Consider the following 20,466-nt stretch of genomic DNA (forward strand, 5'->3'; position numbering starts at 1 on the left):
CACCCGCTCGTGGGATCTTGACACTCGTCTGCGAGCGGATCACAACGCCACGTCCAGCCCTATACGCTTTAGGGATTCTGGGTTCGTGTTCGCGGGCGTTAGGCGAATGATGATTGCAACGAGCCACTCGTATTGCTGCACTTTTCAGCCCTCCGCCACCAATGAACGGAATCTATTGTTCTAGACGGCTGAGGGACTGAGCCTCAAGTTTGCAGCTGTGCGCTGCATGTCGGTTTAAATGCGGACCTGGACCCTCAGCCTGAGAAGAGTTGGAGGGGTTCAGCCTTGCGACCCAATTCCCTCATTGCGGCCGAGGAATATCTTAACCTTCGCAGATTCGAATGTTCAACGAAGCTATATTGTGAAGTCTCGGTCAAGATGGCATCTATGATACGATGGATCGAAAGCGCGACCTTCTTCGGCCGTCCCCAAGCGATCAAACGACAGTCGGACAACATGACATGCACCGTAGGTCAATCTTCCTATCAACACCGCTCGTCTGACTGACAATGCGACCAGGAAGCAGAAGACACTCCCGAATTTTCGTCTGCGTTCAGCTCGTGTAGAGAGCAAGCTGCCGGCGCTTGCGCGACACCGGACATTGGGGTGACCTGGACCGGCGATGCGTGCGTCTGCGCAACGTTGGCGGATTACGATCTATCCTTCTCGGCATGCATATTTGATACCCCTTATTCAGAATGCATCGATCCTAGTAAGTAGTAGCTCGGGTCAATGGTGCGCTTGCTGAATAGGAGCCGCCAGATAACGACTTGACCATGGCCGGGTGGTCCTCGGAGCATTGCACAACGACCGAGCCAGAATCAAGCGCATCCTCAAGCTCATCCATCCCGTCCTCGAGTTCTAGCAGCAGTTCTGATCCCCCAGTCTCCTCTATCACAACACCGGAGCCTGAGCCCTCTACAACTCCACAGTCCGAATCGGAGCCTAGGTCAGAGCCGCCGAAGTCGACGAATCCTCCCAGTACGTCTACACCTACTGCAATACCTTCGTCAAGGTCTCCGGAACCAAGCTCATTGCCAACTTCTACTTTAGGTGAAACTTCTGAGGAGCCCTCCGAGACCCCAATGAGCACCCCAAGCTCGGTCCCAAAGCCTAGCCTGATACCTGTTACTGTAGCACCCAGGGTCTCCGTACAGGCCACAGGTGCACCAACCCCGACTTCATCATCAACCCATAGTCCTCTACCTAGGTGGAGCGGTACAGGGGATCTCCTCCAAGGCTATTGTAGCACGCCTGAGTACACGCTTCTTGATGGGCCAACGGCCTATTGGGCGCCGGTCATTGGTTGCATAAGTGATCGGCCTGATTGCTGTCCATTCGATATTCCCCCCACGACGGTTGTTGGTGCAACTGGCACGGTTCCAGCCACAGTTACAATCGCCATCCCAGCATCTGGAGCTTCCACGACTCCAGCTGTGAGCGATGGTAATGTCGGGTTTCCGAGTGCTTTGTCGCCAGCGCAGGCTACCCTCGAACGATGTCCTGACGACTACTTCTCTATCAGTAGTGGCTGCTGTCCCTCGTAAGTCTTGGTCATTGCTTTCAGCACATTACTTAACGCGGTCCAGGAACTACTTCCCCTGGAGCACTGCGTTTGGCGGCCAAACGCCTTGCTACTCCACAGTTCCGACTGCCATGACGCCTCCACCTATTCCTGACTCGTTGATTGCGACCGGAACCGCGACCGCGAATCCTACCTCCGCGATTGTTAATGTCGTATACGCAATGCAGTATCCCGTCAAGGCTGAGCCCAAACCCGCGCTTACCACCAACGCTAAAATCGGCGTTGGAGCTGGCGCGGGCGGAGCGGCACTTGTTTTCGGTATACTCATATGGCTTTTGATCTGGAAACACAGGGCGCATAAGCGGGACAAAGACGCTCTGAAAAGCTTAAGCGGCATGGGTTCGACGCGACAAAGCGTGGCCGCCAGCAGCGCCGTAGGCGGAGTCCAAGAATGGAGAAAGAATGTGCCTGCTTCCCCTAACGGAAGCCGGTTCTACGAGGGGCTTGAAACCATACCCGAGCCACAACCCACGCTTCCCAATGTAGGCATGGCCCAATATCCGGCAGACTGGCGCCCAGGACAGCGAACCATCTCTCCTCCTCTCCCAGGTACCTTCGTCCACAACGGCATTCCCAGTCCACCCATCCCTGAAGGCTACTCTGAAGCAGACAGCCAGCAGACAATGGTCGACAGACGGTACTCAAATAATAACACGCCTGGTGTCGGAAGCGATGGAGGCTATTCGACGGCTAATAGAAGTGAGCTGCAGAGCGGAGAGTATCCGTTCCCTAGGCAGGAGTTGCAAGGTGTGCCGGAGGAACAGCACGGTTGGGCGCAGGGTAGTGGGCAGAGTGGGTATCAGAATGGGGTTGGAGAGCCTTGGAGACCGCAGCAAGCTGTGCCGGGGCAGCAGACGAGGTATTATGAGGCGCCTGCTGGGAGGATGACGCCGAGGGTGGGGTGAGGGTAGCTATATTGGTTTTGGGAGGACCGTATGATTGAACAGAATTTGTATATAATGTAAGCTTCACGAATTGTAACGCGAGTCGCGAAAAAAGCGCTAAGAATTCCTTTAATTTCCGCAGGTGACAGATCTACATAATATGCCCTCTTAGGCCAACTCGCCCTCAGTCCATAACACCCACTCACCGCAATCAGCTTGCCGCAGAGTAAAAATCCCAACTCGGAACAATTATGGACCACCATCCGTACCTAGAAACCCTGCCCGAAGAGCTTCTCGAGCAAATCTTCCTAAATTTCGTACCGGAGCTGGACGAGGACTCAGATTGGGGCGACCTTCATACTCTTGTGACGTTATCGTCAACGGCCAAGAAGATCCACCGCATCATCGAGCCGCTGGTCTACGGTAACGTCCCTGCTTACCTGAGAGGGTCTGGTCCATACGCGGATAGGCCTGTGAACGCGCCGCGGCTGCACCGAACGCTTTCGAACCGACCCTTCCTTGCAACACATGTAAAGTCGTTTAGAGCAGTACATAGCGGGGATTCCCTTCGGCCTAGCCCTTCCGCAGAGGATCGCCATCGTTTCCACGAGGTTCTAAAGTTGATGCCATGCCTAGAGCGCCTTGACATGTTGGAAGGGATGGCCGAGCATTCTTTTGACGTCTGGGAGGATTATCTTTTCGGAGCGGACATGGAAACGAATCACTTAGGCAACCTCCGCCGGCTCGACATTGCGATCTACTCTTCCTCCGTCCTGGACCTTCTCCCAATCTTTCAGCTTCCCAAGCTAGAGACTATACACGTCGACTTCCGCGGGCAAGCGACGAGGTCGCAGTACTGGAGGTACAACATAGCCGTGCGGAATCTCCGCTCCACAGTCAAGAAATTGAGTGTGCGCAACGTCTTCTCGCCCGACTTGGATTGGCAGACTTGGCTTCACGTTGTTGTGAGCGCGCGTCTGTGGCTTCTTCTGGGAAGCGTGTCCCTTGCTCGAATCGTTTAGCTGGTCGGAGGCCTGTTGCGACAACCCGATCAAAATGGAAGTCGTATACGCGCGAGTGCTTGAGGAGCCGGCGCATCGGCTATTGGATGGATCGCTCCGCCATTTGGGCGTCTGGAGCGAAAGTGCGCTGGACGGAGATTCCGCGCACAGCCATTTAGCACCGTTCGACAGTCCCAGCATTCCTCATATTCTGGGAAGTGGCGAGGGCATCGCGGTGGAGAGCCTGGAGGTAAATCTAGGCATACTGGTCCAAGAACTGGAGCAAGCAGAACGCACGGCGCCCGCTGCAGAAATCGGCGTCCCCCAATCGATCCGCCGTCTTATCCTACGACATAGCACTTTCATCGACGCCGCCGAAGAGTCTGGGCACGTGGAAACAATACTGGACTACCTTCAGATCAGGGTCCGGGAATTCAGACAGTTTCCGGAGCTGAGAATTGTCGAGCTGGAGATACCTCAACGTCTGCACACCAAGGCCGATGTGTACCAGGAGAGCTTTGAGAAGCTCGGTGTGCAGTTGAGAGTGCGCTTCGTCACTTGAGCTCCGTAGGTTATGCTGCAACGAACTAAAACGGGAAGGCATTCTTCTTAGGGTCAAAAGTGTCGACGGAATGAAAATGTGAGATAGGCCAAAAGTAGAGAAATAAGCAACTCTTACTTCAAATACGCGCAAACTAAAAATGTAACCAGGTTTTTAACTTTACCTTATCCGTTAACCCTAACTATAAGCGATTGCAACTCTGGACGAGACAAGACGTCCTTCTCTAGAAAAACGTACAAACCGACTATCCGGCAAACACTCAATGACTTTACCTTGACCCATTTCAATCGGATTTATGGTTTCTAGGAACGAATTGTTGGTTTGTACGGTAAATGCATGCTCTCCTTTCCCGCTAAGGATAAGCTATTCGCCATCTCGGGGCTAGCGAAGAAACTTAGTTCCAGTGTACACTCCATAGTTAGCCTCTAGGAACTAACTCTTACGGAGCAGCTGCTTTGGAAGGCGGCAAAAGATTGCTCACAGCAATAAGAATGGAGAGCTCCTTCATGGTCAAGGGCATCAATTGACGGAGCAGTTGGAATGGAACGTCAATCCCGTAATAACCACGCCTCAGAATATGTACCTCTGGCGGAAGTCCTACACGCCAGCATTTACCTTGCTGGATGCAATCCATTAGGCCCTGTCAACAGAGGCGAAATCATTTTGCGCGCGTCACTGAGCCAGGATACGCCACCAATTCGCAAAAATTCCGGCCGCGTCTACTACAAGGTCGGCAACAAGACAGTGCACGTTTCCCTGGACGTTGGATGTCTTTCAGACCGAACGACTATTCTCTGCCTACCACTCCAAGCCGAAATCACCTCCTATCCCCGACCTTCTGTTCCCGAAAAATCTAAGGGCTGGTCTTGGAACCAACTGCTAAAGCTGTCGGAGGGTTCGACGGCCGCGGCAATTATTACATCAACGGAGTTCTGGAATCCCCGAAGGAATTGGAGCAAGAATTCGGATCAAAGGTCAAAACTGGGACTGCCGATATTGGGCAACACTTGGGAATGTGGGCGACGCTTTGCTATGGCATTGCTATCGAGTTTCCCTGATTTAGGACTGATGGCTTTGCAAGGACTCAAGAATGTCTTTAACTCGAACGGCGCATAATGCGGAACCAATGGGTGGCGTGTTGTCGACAGCCTCAGGGTTTGCTCTTGACTTTGATAATTGCTGTGCACATCGATGCCGTAGTACCCGCGCTAGGAAAATCACTCAACGCGCAGTTCGGATTGAACACGAGCATCGGCTTGCATGAGGTGACGACGTACGGGCAGGTTATAGGGGCTGGCGTATGACAGGAAACCAAATGATACGGAAATTTTATTAGACTATATTAAGCCCTCGCGGGGTGATAACAGAGAATTTCACTCCCTCGCAAGTTAATCGGGAGATTCTCGTGACTCGTATCCTTCTTCATTGCCTTGGAGTGCTTCCCTGGAGAGGTGTCAGGCGGTGAAGTCTTCAGCCTCATTGAAGGGGAGCAGCTGAATGACGTTCTTAAAGGTCGCAGTGCTGTCCGCTGTCGGAGGTATATCAGACTCCTCCCCCTTATCGCTGGAGAAGCAGACTTTGCCATTTTTGAAGAGCCTGGTCCAGCCCCAGGGCAGGGGAGCAAGGTCAGCGATTGGAGCTTGCGTGTAGAACGGATCGAACCAAAGAATGGCAGTACTCTCCGACGTGCCTGGGTGATGGAAGTATACGCCGTCTTCTCTTCCTCCGTGTATCGAGTGACGTCGCACCTCCCAGCCATCCGCAAGTGGCCGCGATAATATGTACTCGCCAAGAGGCGTTGAAAGCCCTGTTACGTTTTGTTCACCGGTCCCCTCGGGGGCAGAGAGTTCCACAAGAACTGGCACCGAGGTGAAACCATCCTTTGCATCCTTCATCTTTGCCGAATATGAAACTGCAGACTATGGGTCAGCAGGAGTGAATGGCTAGATAAGATACTTTTACCTTTTACTCTGCGAGCGAAATCCGCCTGTTCTTCCACTTTGAATTCAACCGATCCGATGAAGGAAAAGGACTTCTTATCTCGGATATAGAATCTACCGTCGATAATGCTATTGCGACTCACGCTCCTAATTCTGCTGTTAGCGATGTTCTTCGAAACACAAAATTGCTATAAGGGATAATGCTTACACCGTAAACTCGAATGTGGGTGTGGTGCCCTTCTCGACCTTCATGCCGCTGTCTTCCTGCCCATCAATATACAATTCGCATCCGATTTTTGGTCGGTCTGATGAGCAATAAGCAAACGAATGGATAGACGGGAACTCATCGAAACTTACGGAAGGAAGTTCTCGGGACCGGACCCAGACTGAAACTAATAGTTAAGAGCCAAGGTCTCAACGACTCAAGTTTGAGTTCTTGAGCCCGCCTCAACGTGGCCGTTCCGTGTGTACATGCTGCCCAGCGATCGCGCAATGAATTGCTCTGTCGTACCCAGCTTTGGATGGCCTCGAACTCCGAGGCGGCCTTATTGTTCAAATCTTCCAGCGCGGAGTCATGAAGGATCCCTGCTCGCTCAAAAATGCGCTTCTCTCTCCATTTGAAGATCGCTGCAGGATTCTCGGGGGTATTGTCGGGGAGGAGCTGTCTGCAATCGCTAAGTTCGCTCATAATACCGAGGAGCGAGGCAAGAACGTTCCACAGCCGCTTACGTAGGTCTACGGCGAGGCGAAGTGGACATTCTCGCAGGTCTTCGTAAATGGAAAGCGGTACCAGTGATGCCATTTCAGTGAATTCGTCCAACCAGTGGAGCCCGCGAGTCTCATTATCGGCAACATACCGGTGGAATAGAGTAGCAACCTCAAGAGACATGTCGAGGGGTGCGAAAATCTCGCTTTTGATCTCTGAGGGCGAATCCTCAAGTTTCTTCTGCCATTCACTCAATGTGAAATTTATCCCGTCCACGCAAAAGTTTGTTGCGAGGTAGAGAGCGTTCGTGATGTTTTGTGATAGTGGAAAGCCTCCATTCTTGAGTGGGCCTCCAAACCGATGTTCGTACACTGGAGGATAGGCTCGCGAAAAGCCCCAGCCATAGCCCTGAAGCTTGTATGGATAAGGGATGCCAGAGCGCTGATAGTAATTGCCGGGGCGAAGTTCCCAGAGTCCCGAAATGGCTTTGACCTCCAGGCCATTCTGCCAACTGAGCACGTGCGCCACGGCCAACTGTAATCCTCGCGCACGTGACAGTCTCTCGTTTGTTGAACAGACATACTGGCGAAGCTGTAGGGCGATGTTGATGAATTCGTCCACGTCGATGCGATAATCTGATTTTCCCTCCTTCTCGTCCTCGGACTTAATCATAGCGGCCAATGTTCCGTCCTTCAGTGGCACGCCTAATCTACTGGCAGTGCCCGAGAGATTTTGCTCCACAGTCTTTCGTGCCAGCCACCCACGGTTGGTAGGGTCGAGAGCATTGAAGGCTCGTTTCAGCGGTAGAGTGAAGGGCTCACCTCCCGTAGAAGGCGCGTACTTGGAACGCAGGACCTTGGAAATCATCAGTATTGGGTAGTCGTCCGTCTGCGATGCTTCCCTAGGCCTCCAGGTACTTTCCTGACTTCGATGTGTGCTCATGCTCGAAGACCGCTTCATCGAGGTAGGCTTCGGTACTAGATGTGGAGGGAGTGGGTCCGTGTTTGCAACGTCAGGGTCTGGTAGAGTCTTCGCTGGATATCTTGTCTGGGTTTCTTCTCTTATCGGCATCTGCTTGGATGTGTGGGGTGACTCGGGTCCGCCCGGGTCCGAAGGGGGCATCACGGCTGCTTTTCCATCGTCCTGGTCCCCCTCTTCATCAGCAGACAAGATCACGGTCTCGAGCCATTCCTTAATGAGGCCACGATGATTCTGGAAGGCGGACTTGTCGATCCCCTGCTCGCAGAGCTCTTGCTCGGCTGCCGCGATAGCCTGCATGGTCTGGTCTTCCGCATTTGCAGTTCTTGACACCTGAGAATATGCTGGCTCCGCTCGCTTGCCTTCCTGGAACTCTTGATATGTCGTTACAATAGCACTCATGATATGTGCCTGCTCTGTAAGGAAAGCTAGTGCGCTTTTGTGCTCATCAGTGGCCTCGCGCAAGACGTCTGTACTGTGGAGTGTTAGTCATATGATATATGTAGGTCGGGGAAGCTCTCACGTTAACATTGTGTGAAACAGAGCAAGGTTGGAGGTATAGCGTTGTAGCCTTTCTCTCACCGACCCAAAATTATGGATGAGGTCGCCGACCATATATCTCGAGCGACTTTTGACGCGAGCCGCGAGAGATTCGCTTGTTCCAAGGTCACTATGTTTCTCTCGTATCTCCTCGATCTCCTTCAGCACTTCCTGACAATTTTCCGCTAGCTGACGCAGCTCTTCCACTTGTGGCCGGAGTAATGGGCGATCTCTACTCTCTTCCGATTTCCAGAAGACGTGAACCGTTCGGAGGACTATGTGGGCGTTGCCGACATCGCGGCCGAGGTCTCGAAATTCGGATGTAGCGTTCTGGCATTTCTCATAGATCTATACCGTCAGTATTATATATTCAAGAGCACCATGCTTCCAGAAACACGGCTGCGAGGCTGAGCGGAATGGACCTGCGGAGCAGTGACTCGAGGATATGAAGACTGGTGCGCCCACCTTGTACGCAAGCTCGACGACTTTGAAGAAGTCGCCCACACTGTAGCCAAAGCTCATCTTGAGACGAAATCGGAAGAGATGAAGCTCTTCATTTGCATAGAGTAAGTTGGTAGAGGAGGAAGGCAGGAAAGGCGGGGTTGAAGCTCAGCTCAGCCTTGCGACAGGCTTCCGCATTCAGCTTCAGCCTTGTCCGATACAAGATTGGCTCGAAGCCAACCAATGAAGTGAGCTGGCAATTCCACTAAAGTTAAGTAACTTCAGCTTTGTCGTGTTTCGCCGCGAGGTATCGTGTGGCACGCGATTGCTTGGATACAGAGTTCCCGTCCGGTGATTAGGGCGCCTGCGAAAGACTCGCACGAAGTGGAGGATCAGGCTGATGCGTGGACGAGCGTTACATGGTGGGTGAAACGGCTTCCGCTCTGCTTCTGGAGATCATCTTTCTGAAATCTGTGCCGGGACTGGCCGACGGCTTGGGTTGGGGTGACAATTCACAACCTTGTGCTGCTATCGTCAACGTCCAAGAAGATCCACCGCATCAAAGGTCCGAAAGAGGCTAAACCTAGGAAAATGAGTAGCTCTTGCTCCGTACCCGCGCAAATCAAGATTGTGACTGAGACATAGAGTCTCCCTTGTCTCGTCACTCATAACCCCGACTATGAGCAGTAGATATTAAAGCCCTCATAGTACCAATCACAATTCAAACCGCCGGCCGCCTTAGCTCGAGCACCTCCACCAATTTGACCTCCCCCTTCCCTCCCCATCCGGCAGCACCAGGCTTAACCTCGGGCCTCACATTACAATACCAGACCCACGCCCGCCTATCTAGGTCATCCTTGCTTAAGATATGCGCCCATGACTGGCACAATAAATCTAGAGCTCCAAGAAGCATACCAAGATTCCGCTCCTTATCGGTGACCATCTTCTTCTTGGGAACCACGCCGTGTCCCTGCGCCGGCTGTTTCGTCTGGAATGACTTGAGCAGATACGCCCTAGCTCCCTCTGGTTTGTAGATCGGGAGCTCGGTGGTGGAGGTCTTACGTGCTCCGGCTATTACGGGTCCGTTGGACTTCTTGAGCGCTTCCAGATCCAGGCCCCATAGGGCGGGTTCTTCGGGGACGCTGGACTCTGCTTGGATGGTGTTCTGCGTAGATGCGCCAATCGTATCTTGGCTCGAAGCTTCTTCGCCGTCTTCCTTTGAATTGTAACCCCACCGCTTCATCACCCTGATGGGGCGGCCCATAATCGTGACATATGGTTGTCCTTCACCCCAGCCTTCTTCCTCGGCTGACTTCCCCGACTGTAAACCGATATTTCTGGCCTTGCTTGTACTATTAGCACTGCAGAGTGCTTGTGCAAGGCTTAGTCTGCTTGATAGTGGCTGTTCGGGCATGGTGTACTTGAGCAGTGTTACGGCAAATGCGATGACCAGCGGTGCCCGGTTCGTGAAGATGACTGCTTCTTTGAGCTTTGCTTCGTCTAATTCTGCCTCTGGAAGTGCCAAAGAGGCTTCGTATTGTGCAGGGTTCAGCGGTTCGCCGTACGAAGGTTTGGCTTTCTTGACTACTGGTGCGGGGACAGCCGGTGCTGACATATCGCTCGATGTTCGCTTCTTGGAGACCCGTTTCGCGGCGTTGAGAACTTGCCGCGCTAGCTTTTCGTCACCGAAGATGGTCTTGAGATTATCAAATTCTGCTTTGGCAATTTCAGTTGGTCTTGACGCGTTAGCGGCGCGGGATCGCGAGAATGACTGGTGCTCACGTGATAATTTTAGCGTTCTGGAGGTCCTTTACTTTGCTTATGGCCTGAGCCAACGGCACCTTGGCATCCTGAGACAAAAAGCGCAGGAGGGACTGTATATCCTGGGTTGAAGCCATTCTGCCCGTGAATCGTGCTCGTCTGATAGTTCGAACGCAGGTTGTGCGACGTCCGGATCCTTTAACGGCCAAGGCATCTACGGCGCGCTAAGTGATCGACGCCAACGCACAGGCCACTCCGGAGGTTGTTCCGACAGCACCAGAAAGTGTGAATTCGTACAACCCCCCGAAGCACCATCCTCGGAGCCGTGTAGCTGTCAATATGGCATTCCGGATATCCCTCAACAAGGCTGGCAAGCCGCAGCCAGGCTCGAAGACCAAAGCCGAAGAAGATGCGAAAGCGCGCGAGGAGAAGAATGCGCTGGACAAGGTCATGGCGGACTTCATGGAGGAGCATGGCGACGATAAAGGCGTGCTTGGGGAGACGGAACGAGACAACGAAGCTGAAAGAGACGTATTCGTGCCAACGGGCGCTAAGAGACACTTCACGGGGCGGCCGAAGTCAATGAAGAGCGGCCCAGGAACACTCGACGCGGAACTTGGAATAGGTTTCTCCAGACCCGGCCCTCCAGGAGGCTTCGGTCTCCCGCCGCACTCAAGATTTGGGGCCCCCGTGCCTCGAGGACCCGCGGGCCTGGAGGGTAATAGAGAGGAGGAGAATGTATACACGACGGTAGTAGCGAAGGCTTCGAATCTGCCGCCCACGATCGACCGTAGCCGCGTAGGAGAGCTTTTCTCCGATTTCCCGTCCCTCAAGGTTACGAAAGTCGAACCGATACCGCCGTCACGTCCTTCGAGCCCGTCACACAAAGGCCGGCCGACCGCCTCCATGAAGGTCATATTTGACAAAGATGCCAGTGCCAGAGATCTCGACGACGCAATGAACAAGATGAATGACAGGAAATATCTGGGGAAGGGATACTACCTGCATCTTGATCGATATCTTGGTGGCCGTAGCATGAGCACAAAACAGCAGGAGGAGCCATTTGGTGCTACTCTGATAGATGTGGAGATATCGAAGGGATATGCTCCCCCACCAGACCTTGGAGGCGTCAATAGGGAACGGCCACGTGAAGAAGTCATGAACAAGCGCCTAGTGGTTACCGCAAATGCTCCACCGGATCTTGCAACGCTCAAACTTATACATCAGACCATCGAAGGTGTCATTCTTGGCGGCCCCGAGTTCGAAGCTGCCTTGATGGAAGATCCCCAAGTTCAGGAAGAAGAGCGATTCGCATGGCTTTTCAACCAGAAGCACCCGCTTAATCGCTATTATCGCTGGCGGCTGCACGAAATAGTAACTTCTACGACTAGTCCAGAGTTATTCCACCGCCAGCCAGATTGGAAAGGCCCGAAGGAGCCGCTGATGGATGAGTATGCTAGTGGTCTGTGGGATCTCAACCACACATATGACGAGTCAGACGAGGAAGAGGAGGAGAAGCCGGCGCGGGTGACTATACCCATCGGCGAGAACTATGCCGGCCGCGTTGATACAGCCTATGGGATAATGAACCCTCGGTCTCGGACGCTACTGATATGGCTGCTGGCCACGCTACCACCTAGCAGCGCATTATCAGAAGAAATAGCCGCCTTTTCCGTCTTTGCAGTGGACCATGTCACGAAAGGTCTGGACGAGGTGGTCCACCTTCTTATTTCGAACATACTGCAACCGTTTTACTTCACGAGAGCCAACCCAAAGCATCGTGCAGATGTACAGGATGGCGAGGACGATGCCCGCAAGCGTGGTCAGATACCCCAGGTCACGACCAATGCTCTTCGTGTTCTTTCGGACGTCGCTCTTACTACGAATAAAGAGTCTGGAATGTGTTATAAATATCGAATTGCTATAGGCTCACAGCTCGTCGAGCGCAAAGTGTTCGAATACCTGGAGACTCTTCCGGCCCAGCTATCAATGGGTCGGATGGGGGAAACTCAGTATCGAGATGACGTGAACGCAATCCTCAAAATCTGGCAAGAAGAGCATCTGTTCGAAAAGAATATACTGGAGCATCTAGACAACGCCTTCAATGCCCGCAAGAGGGAGAAGGAGCAGGAAGAGCAGGAGCGGAAGCAGGCCGAGCGGAGGAGACAGCGAAAAGGCGTTGTCCCCCGAAAACCTGCTAATACAGGGAGTGGAGAAGACGAGGACAAGATGGATGTCGATAATGGCGTTGGTGCTCCTGGCGATGGTCAAGATGGGGCGAGCGATGAGCCGTATGAGCCACCGTCTCCAGATGCTGTCCAGGCTGCAGATCCGTCCATCCCCCCTGAGCAGCCCACAGTGGCTTCAGAGCCGAAGGAAGAGTCAGCATCTGAAGAGCCTAGGCAGGCACTTGCTCCATCAGAGATTCCTGGGGAGACTGCGGCTGCCAGGGCTCGGCGGCTCCGACCCAAGGCAGAGGATATGTTCGCTTCCGACGAGGAGTGAGCACTGCTCACCGGCATTTCGATAGGACTTGATACGCCGTTATTCCATATCCGATCCAACAGCTCCTCGTTAGATATTACCGGTTGCAGCCAATCGGCCCGTGTATTGGGCGCGCATATTACCCCTTTCATCAAGTCCACTATTGATAGCATGCCCTGCGTGCTCCGTTGGACTTGGGAAGACGCTGTACGGTCGTTAGTAAGTGATGGAGCTGCACTTGAAAGCGAGGAACTTGCTCTACCTCTGTCTCCGCGGCGGCGGGCCTCATCCATTCTTCTGGTCTGCCAGCGTCCACAGGCGGAACGGGCGCTTTTACATAGCATGGGATGTTGGCGATTTGACTATATGATACCCTTGGTAACGCCACAGATAAAAAAGCAAATATATGAGTCTACAGCTGGTGCCTGCGCATGCAGCGTGCATGTCCGTTGCTTTGTAACGCCTGCAAAAACGCGAAACATTAGCACAGCGGGCTGGGGATGAGCTTTTGGTTCTGACCAAATATCTCTTTGCTGGTGTCTACAATACAATGCTGCATCTGCACGCGTCGCCCAGCACGTTGCATCGTGGTGCAGGCCGCAGAATACAGTGAAAGCACCAATCAAACCCCGCACCAGAGCCTCGCTTGACAACATGAGTCTCCGCGAACTCTGTGCCCAGTACAACACCACGCCGACCGTTACTCACCCTTTTGCCCTGCGCCCGCTGTGTATGCCTGAGATGCGCGAGGCTTCCTGAAGGCGTCGACTCATCACGCGCCGCCGTGCCTATCTCGTGATTGGCGCTCACCGAAGAATATCGCACTCACTTTGCCCGCCTCCCGCAACGAACGCTCTGCGCCTCGACACCACGCCCCAGGCTCGGGCGTTTGTCTGCAACCAAAACTTGCACAACGCAGCCGGCCAACTCCTCACCTTGCCCCAGCTCTTACGAAACTGCGAAGATCCACCTGAAGCGTGCCGAGGCGCTCCAAGCCGCGTCCCGCCTTCATCTCCGCATAGCCTCCGCGCTCTCACCCGATATAGCAGTCCATACCCGCCCACCATGCCCTGCTTCCTAGGGCTCGCGGTCAGCATACACACGCCGTCTGGCCCGCTTCCCGAGTACTCCATACAAAAGCAGTCAAGAGCTCATCGCATTACGTCGTACATTCCAGTGCCGCCCGCAAAGGTACCACCAGGCTCGAGCAAGCCGGAGCAGTCCACATTCGCTATCTCAATTACACTACTCACCCCAGGTCTCCACGTACCGTATTCAACCCCCAAAGCCACTCCAGACAATCTTCACCCACGGCCGAAAGTCGTAGGCGGCCTGCCAGGCCTCAGCAGCGAGCGGGGCAGCAACGGCGCGGTGATACCTCCCTACAAACCACTCACGTCATCGCCCAACGAGACAATCGCCGCCTATATATACTTCGATGGCAGGGCTAAGGAGGAGGTGGCGACATTGCTGCGCCGCGGCGAAGAGACATGGGTGAACTCACGGTGGGTTAGCGTGCCGGAGTCAGAGGGCGGCGGTTTGGCCGAGCGTGAGTTTCTCTTTCGCGAGGTCGGATTGGAGCGGTGGCTGAATGGACTGGACCTCGAGGGCAAGGACGTAGCAGCGAAGATTGAGCGGAGGAAGCAACGCCTCGAGAAGAAGCGGAGGAAAAAGAGGGAGGCACGAGGCAGCGAGGAGGAGGAGGAGTCCAAGATGCATGGCAATGGCGTTCTGAGATACGGCGAGGACAAGGACGCACCAGTCGAAACGCTGTCAGGGAACGAGGACTTCTTCACGTCTGATTCGGACTCGGACGACGAGCCACCACAGCCAGAGGCGGCAGGCCAGATCAAGGTTGCTCTATTCCGCGTTCTCGCTAGTGGCGAGATCAAGCGGGGCGAGTACTCTCCGCAGTTCGACGCGCATGACGACGACGATAGCTCGACGCAAAACGGCGGCGGAGAGGGCGACGATGTGGATCACACTACGAGTTTCGCCAAGCCGAAGACACTAGACCCCAAGTCTATCAGCACGCAGACTGTGACCGGCATTGACCCTCCAGACAAACCATATGCTGTCTTTACCTTCTTGTACCGAGGGGAGCGTAAGTGCTTCGGCAAATATACTTGTAACAAATCTAACAAGGACCAGGCCAGCTTAGGAAGATGGGCATTCTCGCCCCAGAGAAGGCACAAGCTTCTTCACCGGTCGCCTCACGAAGGAAATCGGGGGCTCTCGACTTGAGCATCCTGAAGCCACTGAACGCATCAGCGGGCACCAAGAACTTCGGCGGTTACCGCGATCCTTCGCAGAAAGACGACAAGGCTAAGAAGAAGAGCGAAGACGCCATGGATAGTGACGCCGATGATGAAGATGAGGTCAAGGTCGACGAGGTAGAGGAGGATAAGGATGAGGGTGGCAAGGGAATGCTATCACCAGAGGATGCTCTTAGGCAAGGTGAACTCGCGGAAGGCGTGAGGAAGATCAAGGTTAGTTTTCCAAATATATTTGTGATCCCATGTGCTCATTGAACAGCTCAAACGCCAACACTCGGCCGAACCCTTGGTTCAGCCAGCAGCAACAACTGCTGCGCGCGGTGGCTCTGGATCGCCTATCTCCGGCACCCCCGCCTCGACGTCCGATACCCCAGCTGAGGCTTCGTCTACCACCGCCAAATCATCAGTTCCTGACCTTGGGTCTGAAGGTACCATAGGCTCGCCGTTTAAGAAGCAACGTGCATCGCTACCAGGCTTTGATGAGAGCACGCGCAAGAGCTTGGGCGCTACGTTAGCGGCGGCCCAGAAAGAGAGGAACAAGTCCGAAGGCAATGTTGCAGCGTCAGGTCTCGAGACTAAGATGGAGGAAGACGAGGAGTTGTGACTGTGGGACCTGCGGATGCAGAGTGCTTTGGGATGATGATCTCCCACTAAACATTCGAACGGTGTTATCCGGCAACATGTTGGGCACAGCATAGCAAAGCAACAGCAATCGCGCATCGGCGTTCATCCTTTTTCTAGACCAGACCTACATTGCGGACGATCGAATCGAATCTAGCCGAACAAGATTGCTCAATTCTTTAGAGCGCGCGCCAGGTTTTTCAGCAACCGCTGTAGGAGTTGGCAAAATGATGGGATCGGGTGGATTGGCTTCTGGATAACAGTGTTTGTGTCCAATTTTTTTGGCGATCACAGTATCTGTCCGTTTCAGACGCATCCTATGGATGACTGTCTATACTCACTCTCACACCTACTTTTCGTTTGTCTGTCTTGTGTTCTAGTCTGCGGACGGGCATGCATGGCTTGGTGGAGCATGGGCGGAGCTGGATGGAGCTAGGGACTGCATGTGCAAATGCAAAGTAGCATATTTAAGGGTAGCTGGCTAATGTAGTGGTGCCCTGATATTTGACGGTCCAGCGTGCCTGACAATTCCTGTTGCTCGGTAGAGCACGTGAGGAATAATGCGGAGCCCACCAACCACCACGCTGTGCGTTGACGTCTATCAATTAGACTACCTAGAATACCTAGTAGACACTCATAGCTTAAAGTCGGCGCTTCCTAACTCCCATCCTACACTCCCGTCCACCTTCCTTGTCGCGAGCTTCTCGGCGAGCGCTGCTTTCTTGTCCCTATTCCTCTCGGTGCATAGCTCGAAGATGGTGCTCAAGTTGAAGACCAGGGAGTGGAATGGCGGGCTTTCATCCACCAGCTTTGTGAGCAGTTCCCTGGCTTCTGAAATGTGGCCCGTGTAGAGCAGACTAACTGCTAGATTCTGCGTCACCATAGCATCCTCGGGGAACTTGTCGTGCAGTGCTTGGAAAGCAGAAGCGGCGTCTGTATATTCGTTGTTCGCCATTTGCATCAGAGCTTCAAGGGAGCTGTCGACCAGCTCATCGGGCTTTACCTGCGACGCAGCAGAGAGACAGTGCCGCGCGGCCCGGATATCGCCTACCCGCAGCCAGACCAAGGTCTCCATGGTCAAAACGTCCCGGTCTTCTGGCGCCCCGGACAAGGTGCCCAGATGCCGCCCTGCTGCCTCCAGATCACCCATTTCCACCAGCGCGTTGGCAACGCGTATACCGCAGTCGCGCAGCCGCGTCCGCCACAGCTTCCTCTCGTCCTCTACGTCGGCCCTGAGGATGTTCTCCCGGCATTCGCGCGCGAGCTCGTAGTAGCCCATTATGCCCTTCCTCCATTCTCCGTAGCCGAGGGCTGCGAGGCGCACTACGAGCAGGCGCAGGTCCCAGGGGACGAGGTGCGCGTCGGTCAAGGGGTGGCGGTAGAAGGCGCTGTTTAAGTCACCCAATACCTTGGACTCCTGCGCCGCGAGGGCGTGCTCGGAGATCAGACACAGACACGCGAGGCGCACGTGCAGGAGATGGAAAAGCGTGTCGTAGTCTGTGGGCGCTGCGGCGGCGACGAGGTTCCGCGCCGCGGCGATGGCGGCGAGCCGGTAGTGGCCGGACAGCAGCAGCGAGTCCAGCGGCGACGACACGGGCGGGATATTCGGCGCGTTCAGGAAGGGCGGCGGGACGTTGGTCGCGGGCAGGGCGTGGTATGCCTGCGGGTCCTGGAGGAAGGAGAAGTCCTTCGACGGCATGGTGTCCGCAACGGGGCTCTTAACGCCATCGTGCGGCGACAGCGGGGACGCCTCCGACGCCGTGGGTGGCAGGACGCGTTGCGGGATGCTGGCGTGCAGGCTCGCGGCCAGCGGACTGCGCGCTGTCGTCAGTGGACATGCTGCTGCGCTACGGACGGCTGAATGGAAGAGGCGTCGTACTCGTCTATTTCGGCGTCGAGAGGGCCTCTGGTCGATCGGCGGGGGACGGCGACTGCGGGCGTCAAGTGTTAGCTGCGGTTGTTGCACAGCGAGAATATCTTGGAAGAGGGCCTGTATATACCACGGCGTCGCTCATCTCCGCTTGCGGCACGGCCGTGGCTCCGCGCTCGTTCGGGGACGTGTGGTGGAGGATTCATGGACGGGTAGACTGGTCTGACGGGTGGGTTCGCATGCATCCGATGGCAGCTGTCGTCAACGTCAACGCGGGCTCCGACACCGGGGAGGGGCGCAAAGCGGCCATGTGGAGAAGCTGCAGATGGCGAATCACCCGCGGGGTTCTGTGACGCCGCTTTTGCCAATTTTTGCCTCGCTCGTGTGGAGTCGCACCGGCAGACGGGCGGCCGTTGACTCAATCCAATTCGCAGGCAATCAAAAACGCGCCTCTCGCCCACTCACCCACGAGAGCAGCCAATTCACTCTCTGCCCATCCCACGCTCTCCGCTCCCACGGCTTTCGTTTCTTCTTCTTATAGTCCGCGAGGACGCCCCGCGCAGCCATGCAGTCCAGACACCGAGCCCTGCAGGCCCTGAAAGGCGCACGCGGGTTTTCGACATCGTCACCGAGGTTCGCCGTTTCGCCGTACCGGAGAACTGTGCAGGCTGCGGGCACAAAGGTCGTCAAGGAAGATGCGAAGCGGCCGCAGAGCACCGCGGCGGCGGCGACGAAGCAGGAACCGCGGGCGCGGCCGTCGCCCGCCTTCAACAGAGAGGACTACGATGTCCAGCCCTTGAGGCCGTACCGCCACCAGCAGATGGACCATTCGTTCGTGGGCATGAATGGCGGGCAGATCTTCCACGAGATGATGCTCCGCCAGGACGTGAAGCACATCTGTACGTGCATCCCTCTTCAATTGCGCCGCAATTGGGCGCGGTCGTGTGCGTGGAAATTTCTAAGGCTAATGTGACTCAGTTGGATACCCGGGCGGTGCCATTCTCCCCGTCTTCGATGCCATATACAACTCGCCGCACTTCGACTTCGTCCTCCCCCGCCACGAGCAGGGCGCCGGCCACATGGCAGAGGGCTATGCCCGCGCAAGCGGCAAGCCCGGCGTTGTCCTCGTCACCTCGGGCCCCGGCGCCACGAACGTCGTCACACCCATGCAGGATGCGCTGATGGACGGCACGCCCATGGTCGTCTTCTCCGGCCAGGTCGTCACCGCCGCCATCGGATCCGACGCTTTCCAGGAGGCAGATACTATTGGCATCACGCGAGCATGCACGAAGTGGAACGTCATGGTGAAGAACATTGCGGAGCTGCCGAGGAGAATCAACGAGGCCTTTGAGATCGCTACGACAGGCCGGCCCGGACCTGTGCTCGTTGATCTGCCCAAGGACGTCACTGGCGGCACCCTCTCGCGGCCTATCCCTATGGCCAGCACTCTCCCTACGCACCCGAGCGCAGCCACCCTCGCCGCAAAGGAGATGAGCAGGAAACAGCTCGAGACATCTATCAGGCGGTCGGCCAACTTGCTCAACGTTGCGAAAAAGCCCATCATCTTGGCCGGCCAGGGCATGGTGAGCACACCCGACGCTCCAAAGCTGCTGAAGGAGCTCGTCGAAAAGGCACAAATCCCTGTAACGACCACTCTCCAAGGTCTAGGCGCGTTCGACGAGCTAGACGAGAAGTCTCTGCATATGCTTGGTATGCACGGCTCCGCGTACGCCAACATGGCGATGCAGGAAGCCGATCTCATCATTGCCCTTGGTGCCCGCTTCGACGACCGCATCACAGGTAGCGTCGCGAAATTCGCTCCCGCCGCGAAGGCTGCGGCTGCGGAAGGCCGTGGCGGCATCATCCACTTTGAGATCATGCCCAAGAACATTAACAAGGTTGTGCAGGCGACCGAGGCCGTCGAAGGTGACGTTGTGACAAACCTCGCCCATCTCATTCCTCTCGTTAAGGAGGTCAAGGAGAGGCCTGAGTGGTTTGCGCAGATCAAGGACTGGAAGGCGCGCTTCCCTTTTGCATTTGAGCGAGAGGGCGAGAATGGCCTCATCAAGCCGCAAACCATCATGGAGAAGCTTTCGGCGCTCACCGAGCCCATCAAGGACAAGACCGTCATCACAACAGGTGTCGGGCAGCACCAGATGTGGGCAGCTCAGCACTACCGATGGAAGTATCCGCGCACCATGATCACCTCCGGCGGTCTGGGTACCATGGGCTACGGTCTGCCCGCAGCCATTGGCGCAAAGGTTGCGCGCCCCGACGCTCTCGTCATCGACATTGACGGCGACTCCTCCTTCAGCATGACCCTGACGGAGCTGTCGACCGCGGCGGAATTCGACATCGGCGTCAAGATCATCGTCCTGAACAACGAGGAGCAGGGCATGGTCACCCAATGGCAAACCCTCTTCTACGAAGACCGCTTCTCGCACACGCACCAGCGGAACGCAGATTTCGTGAAGCTCAGCGAGGCCATGGGCATCCAAGCGGACCGCTGCATTAAGCCCGACGAGTTGGAAGATAAGCTCAAGTGGCTGCTCAACACGGAGGGTCCGGCGCTGCTAGAAATTGTAACGGACCAGAAGGTGCCGGTGCTGCCCATGGTGCCAGGGGGCAACGCACTGCACGAGTTCCTTGTCTACGATGAAGGTATGTGTCCATGGTTCTCTACTTTAACCTGAATGGATCGCTAATACTTTGCACAGAAACGCAGAAAAAGAGGAGAGCACAGACGCGAGCTAGGTCCGGCCGCTAAGGACTGAGCCACGTCTATATTTCTTCGCTTGTACATCTTTTGGCCGGGTA

General features: G+C 55.2%; 9 protein-coding genes across 9 annotated transcripts; 6 read left to right on the top strand and 3 right to left on the bottom strand.

Annotated features, from left to right (window-relative positions):
* Nucleotides 1–152: 152 nt before the first annotated feature.
* BU26DRAFT_608743 (uncharacterized protein) lies at nucleotides 153–2,510 on the top strand. Its single transcript, XM_033835876.1, has 5 exons — nucleotides 153–468; nucleotides 520–712; nucleotides 763–981; nucleotides 1,054–1,543; nucleotides 1,590–2,510. Exons 1-5 carry the CDS (start codon nucleotides 379–381, stop codon nucleotides 2,488–2,490), a joined length of 1,893 nt encoding a protein of 630 aa, XP_033679302.1. The 5' UTR covers nucleotides 153–378; the 3' UTR covers nucleotides 2,491–2,510.
* Nucleotides 2,511–2,720: 210 nt separating this feature from the next.
* On the top strand, nucleotides 2,721–3,491 carry BU26DRAFT_569290 (uncharacterized protein; the record flags this gene model as incomplete). Its single annotated transcript, XM_033833868.1, has 1 exon — nucleotides 2,721–3,491. The coding sequence occupies one exon, from the start codon at nucleotides 2,721–2,723 to the stop codon at nucleotides 3,489–3,491; it is 771 nt and encodes a 256-aa protein (XP_033679303.1).
* Nucleotides 3,492–3,525: 34 nt separating this feature from the next.
* BU26DRAFT_569291 (uncharacterized protein) lies at nucleotides 3,526–4,032 on the top strand (the record flags this gene model as incomplete). The annotated part of the gene is made up of 1 exon (XM_033833869.1): nucleotides 3,526–4,032. One exon carries the CDS (start codon nucleotides 3,526–3,528, stop codon nucleotides 4,030–4,032), a length of 507 nt encoding a protein of 168 aa, XP_033679304.1.
* A 1,321-nt stretch (nucleotides 4,033–5,353) lies between these two features.
* BU26DRAFT_522973 (uncharacterized protein) lies at nucleotides 5,354–8,767 on the bottom strand. Its single transcript, XM_033829920.1, has 6 exons — nucleotides 8,662–8,767; nucleotides 8,180–8,544; nucleotides 6,330–8,131; nucleotides 6,181–6,277; nucleotides 5,995–6,119; nucleotides 5,354–5,944 (listed from the first exon to the last, which is right to left on the bottom strand). The coding sequence occupies exons 1-6, from the start codon at nucleotides 8,716–8,718 to the stop codon at nucleotides 5,487–5,489; spliced, it is 2,904 nt and encodes a 967-aa protein (XP_033679305.1). The 5' UTR covers nucleotides 8,719–8,767; the 3' UTR covers nucleotides 5,354–5,486.
* A 394-nt stretch (nucleotides 8,768–9,161) lies between these two features.
* Nucleotides 9,162–10,578, bottom strand: BU26DRAFT_608745 (uncharacterized protein). The gene is made up of 2 exons (XM_033835877.1): nucleotides 10,420–10,578; nucleotides 9,162–10,373 (listed from the first exon to the last, which is right to left on the bottom strand). The coding sequence occupies exons 1-2, from the start codon at nucleotides 10,533–10,535 to the stop codon at nucleotides 9,359–9,361; spliced, it is 1,131 nt and encodes a 376-aa protein (XP_033679306.1). The 5' UTR covers nucleotides 10,536–10,578; the 3' UTR covers nucleotides 9,162–9,358.
* A 113-nt stretch (nucleotides 10,579–10,691) lies between these two features.
* Nucleotides 10,692–13,293, top strand: BU26DRAFT_522975 (uncharacterized protein). The gene has a single exon (XM_033829921.1). The coding sequence runs from the start codon at nucleotides 10,738–10,740 to the stop codon at nucleotides 12,901–12,903; it is 2,166 nt and encodes a 721-aa protein (XP_033679307.1). The 5' UTR covers nucleotides 10,692–10,737; the 3' UTR covers nucleotides 12,904–13,293.
* A 501-nt stretch (nucleotides 13,294–13,794) lies between these two features.
* BU26DRAFT_97775 (uncharacterized protein) lies at nucleotides 13,795–15,834 on the top strand. The gene is made up of 3 exons (XM_033836567.1): nucleotides 13,795–14,986; nucleotides 15,034–15,371; nucleotides 15,418–15,834. The coding sequence occupies exons 1-3, from the start codon at nucleotides 13,948–13,950 to the stop codon at nucleotides 15,760–15,762; spliced, it is 1,722 nt and encodes a 573-aa protein (XP_033679308.1). The 5' UTR covers nucleotides 13,795–13,947; the 3' UTR covers nucleotides 15,763–15,834.
* A 404-nt stretch (nucleotides 15,835–16,238) lies between these two features.
* On the bottom strand, nucleotides 16,239–17,756 carry BU26DRAFT_522977 (uncharacterized protein). Its single transcript, XM_033829922.1, has one exon. It carries the CDS (start codon nucleotides 17,476–17,478, stop codon nucleotides 16,414–16,416), a length of 1,065 nt encoding a protein of 354 aa, XP_033679309.1. The 5' UTR covers nucleotides 17,479–17,756; the 3' UTR covers nucleotides 16,239–16,413.
* A 458-nt stretch (nucleotides 17,757–18,214) lies between these two features.
* Nucleotides 18,215–20,416, top strand: BU26DRAFT_435706 (acetolactate synthase; the record flags this gene model as incomplete). Its single annotated transcript, XM_033824141.1, has 3 exons — nucleotides 18,215–18,548; nucleotides 18,628–20,310; nucleotides 20,367–20,416. The coding sequence occupies 3 exons, from the start codon at nucleotides 18,215–18,217 to the stop codon at nucleotides 20,414–20,416; spliced, it is 2,067 nt and encodes a 688-aa protein (XP_033679310.1).
* Between the last annotated feature and the right edge of the window lie 50 nt (nucleotides 20,417–20,466).

Source organism: Trematosphaeria pertusa, assembly GCF_010094035.1.
Source record: "Trematosphaeria pertusa strain CBS 122368 unplaced genomic scaffold BU26scaffold_15, whole genome shotgun sequence".
NCBI classification, from domain to species: Eukaryota; Fungi; Ascomycota; class Dothideomycetes; order Pleosporales; family Trematosphaeriaceae; genus Trematosphaeria; species Trematosphaeria pertusa.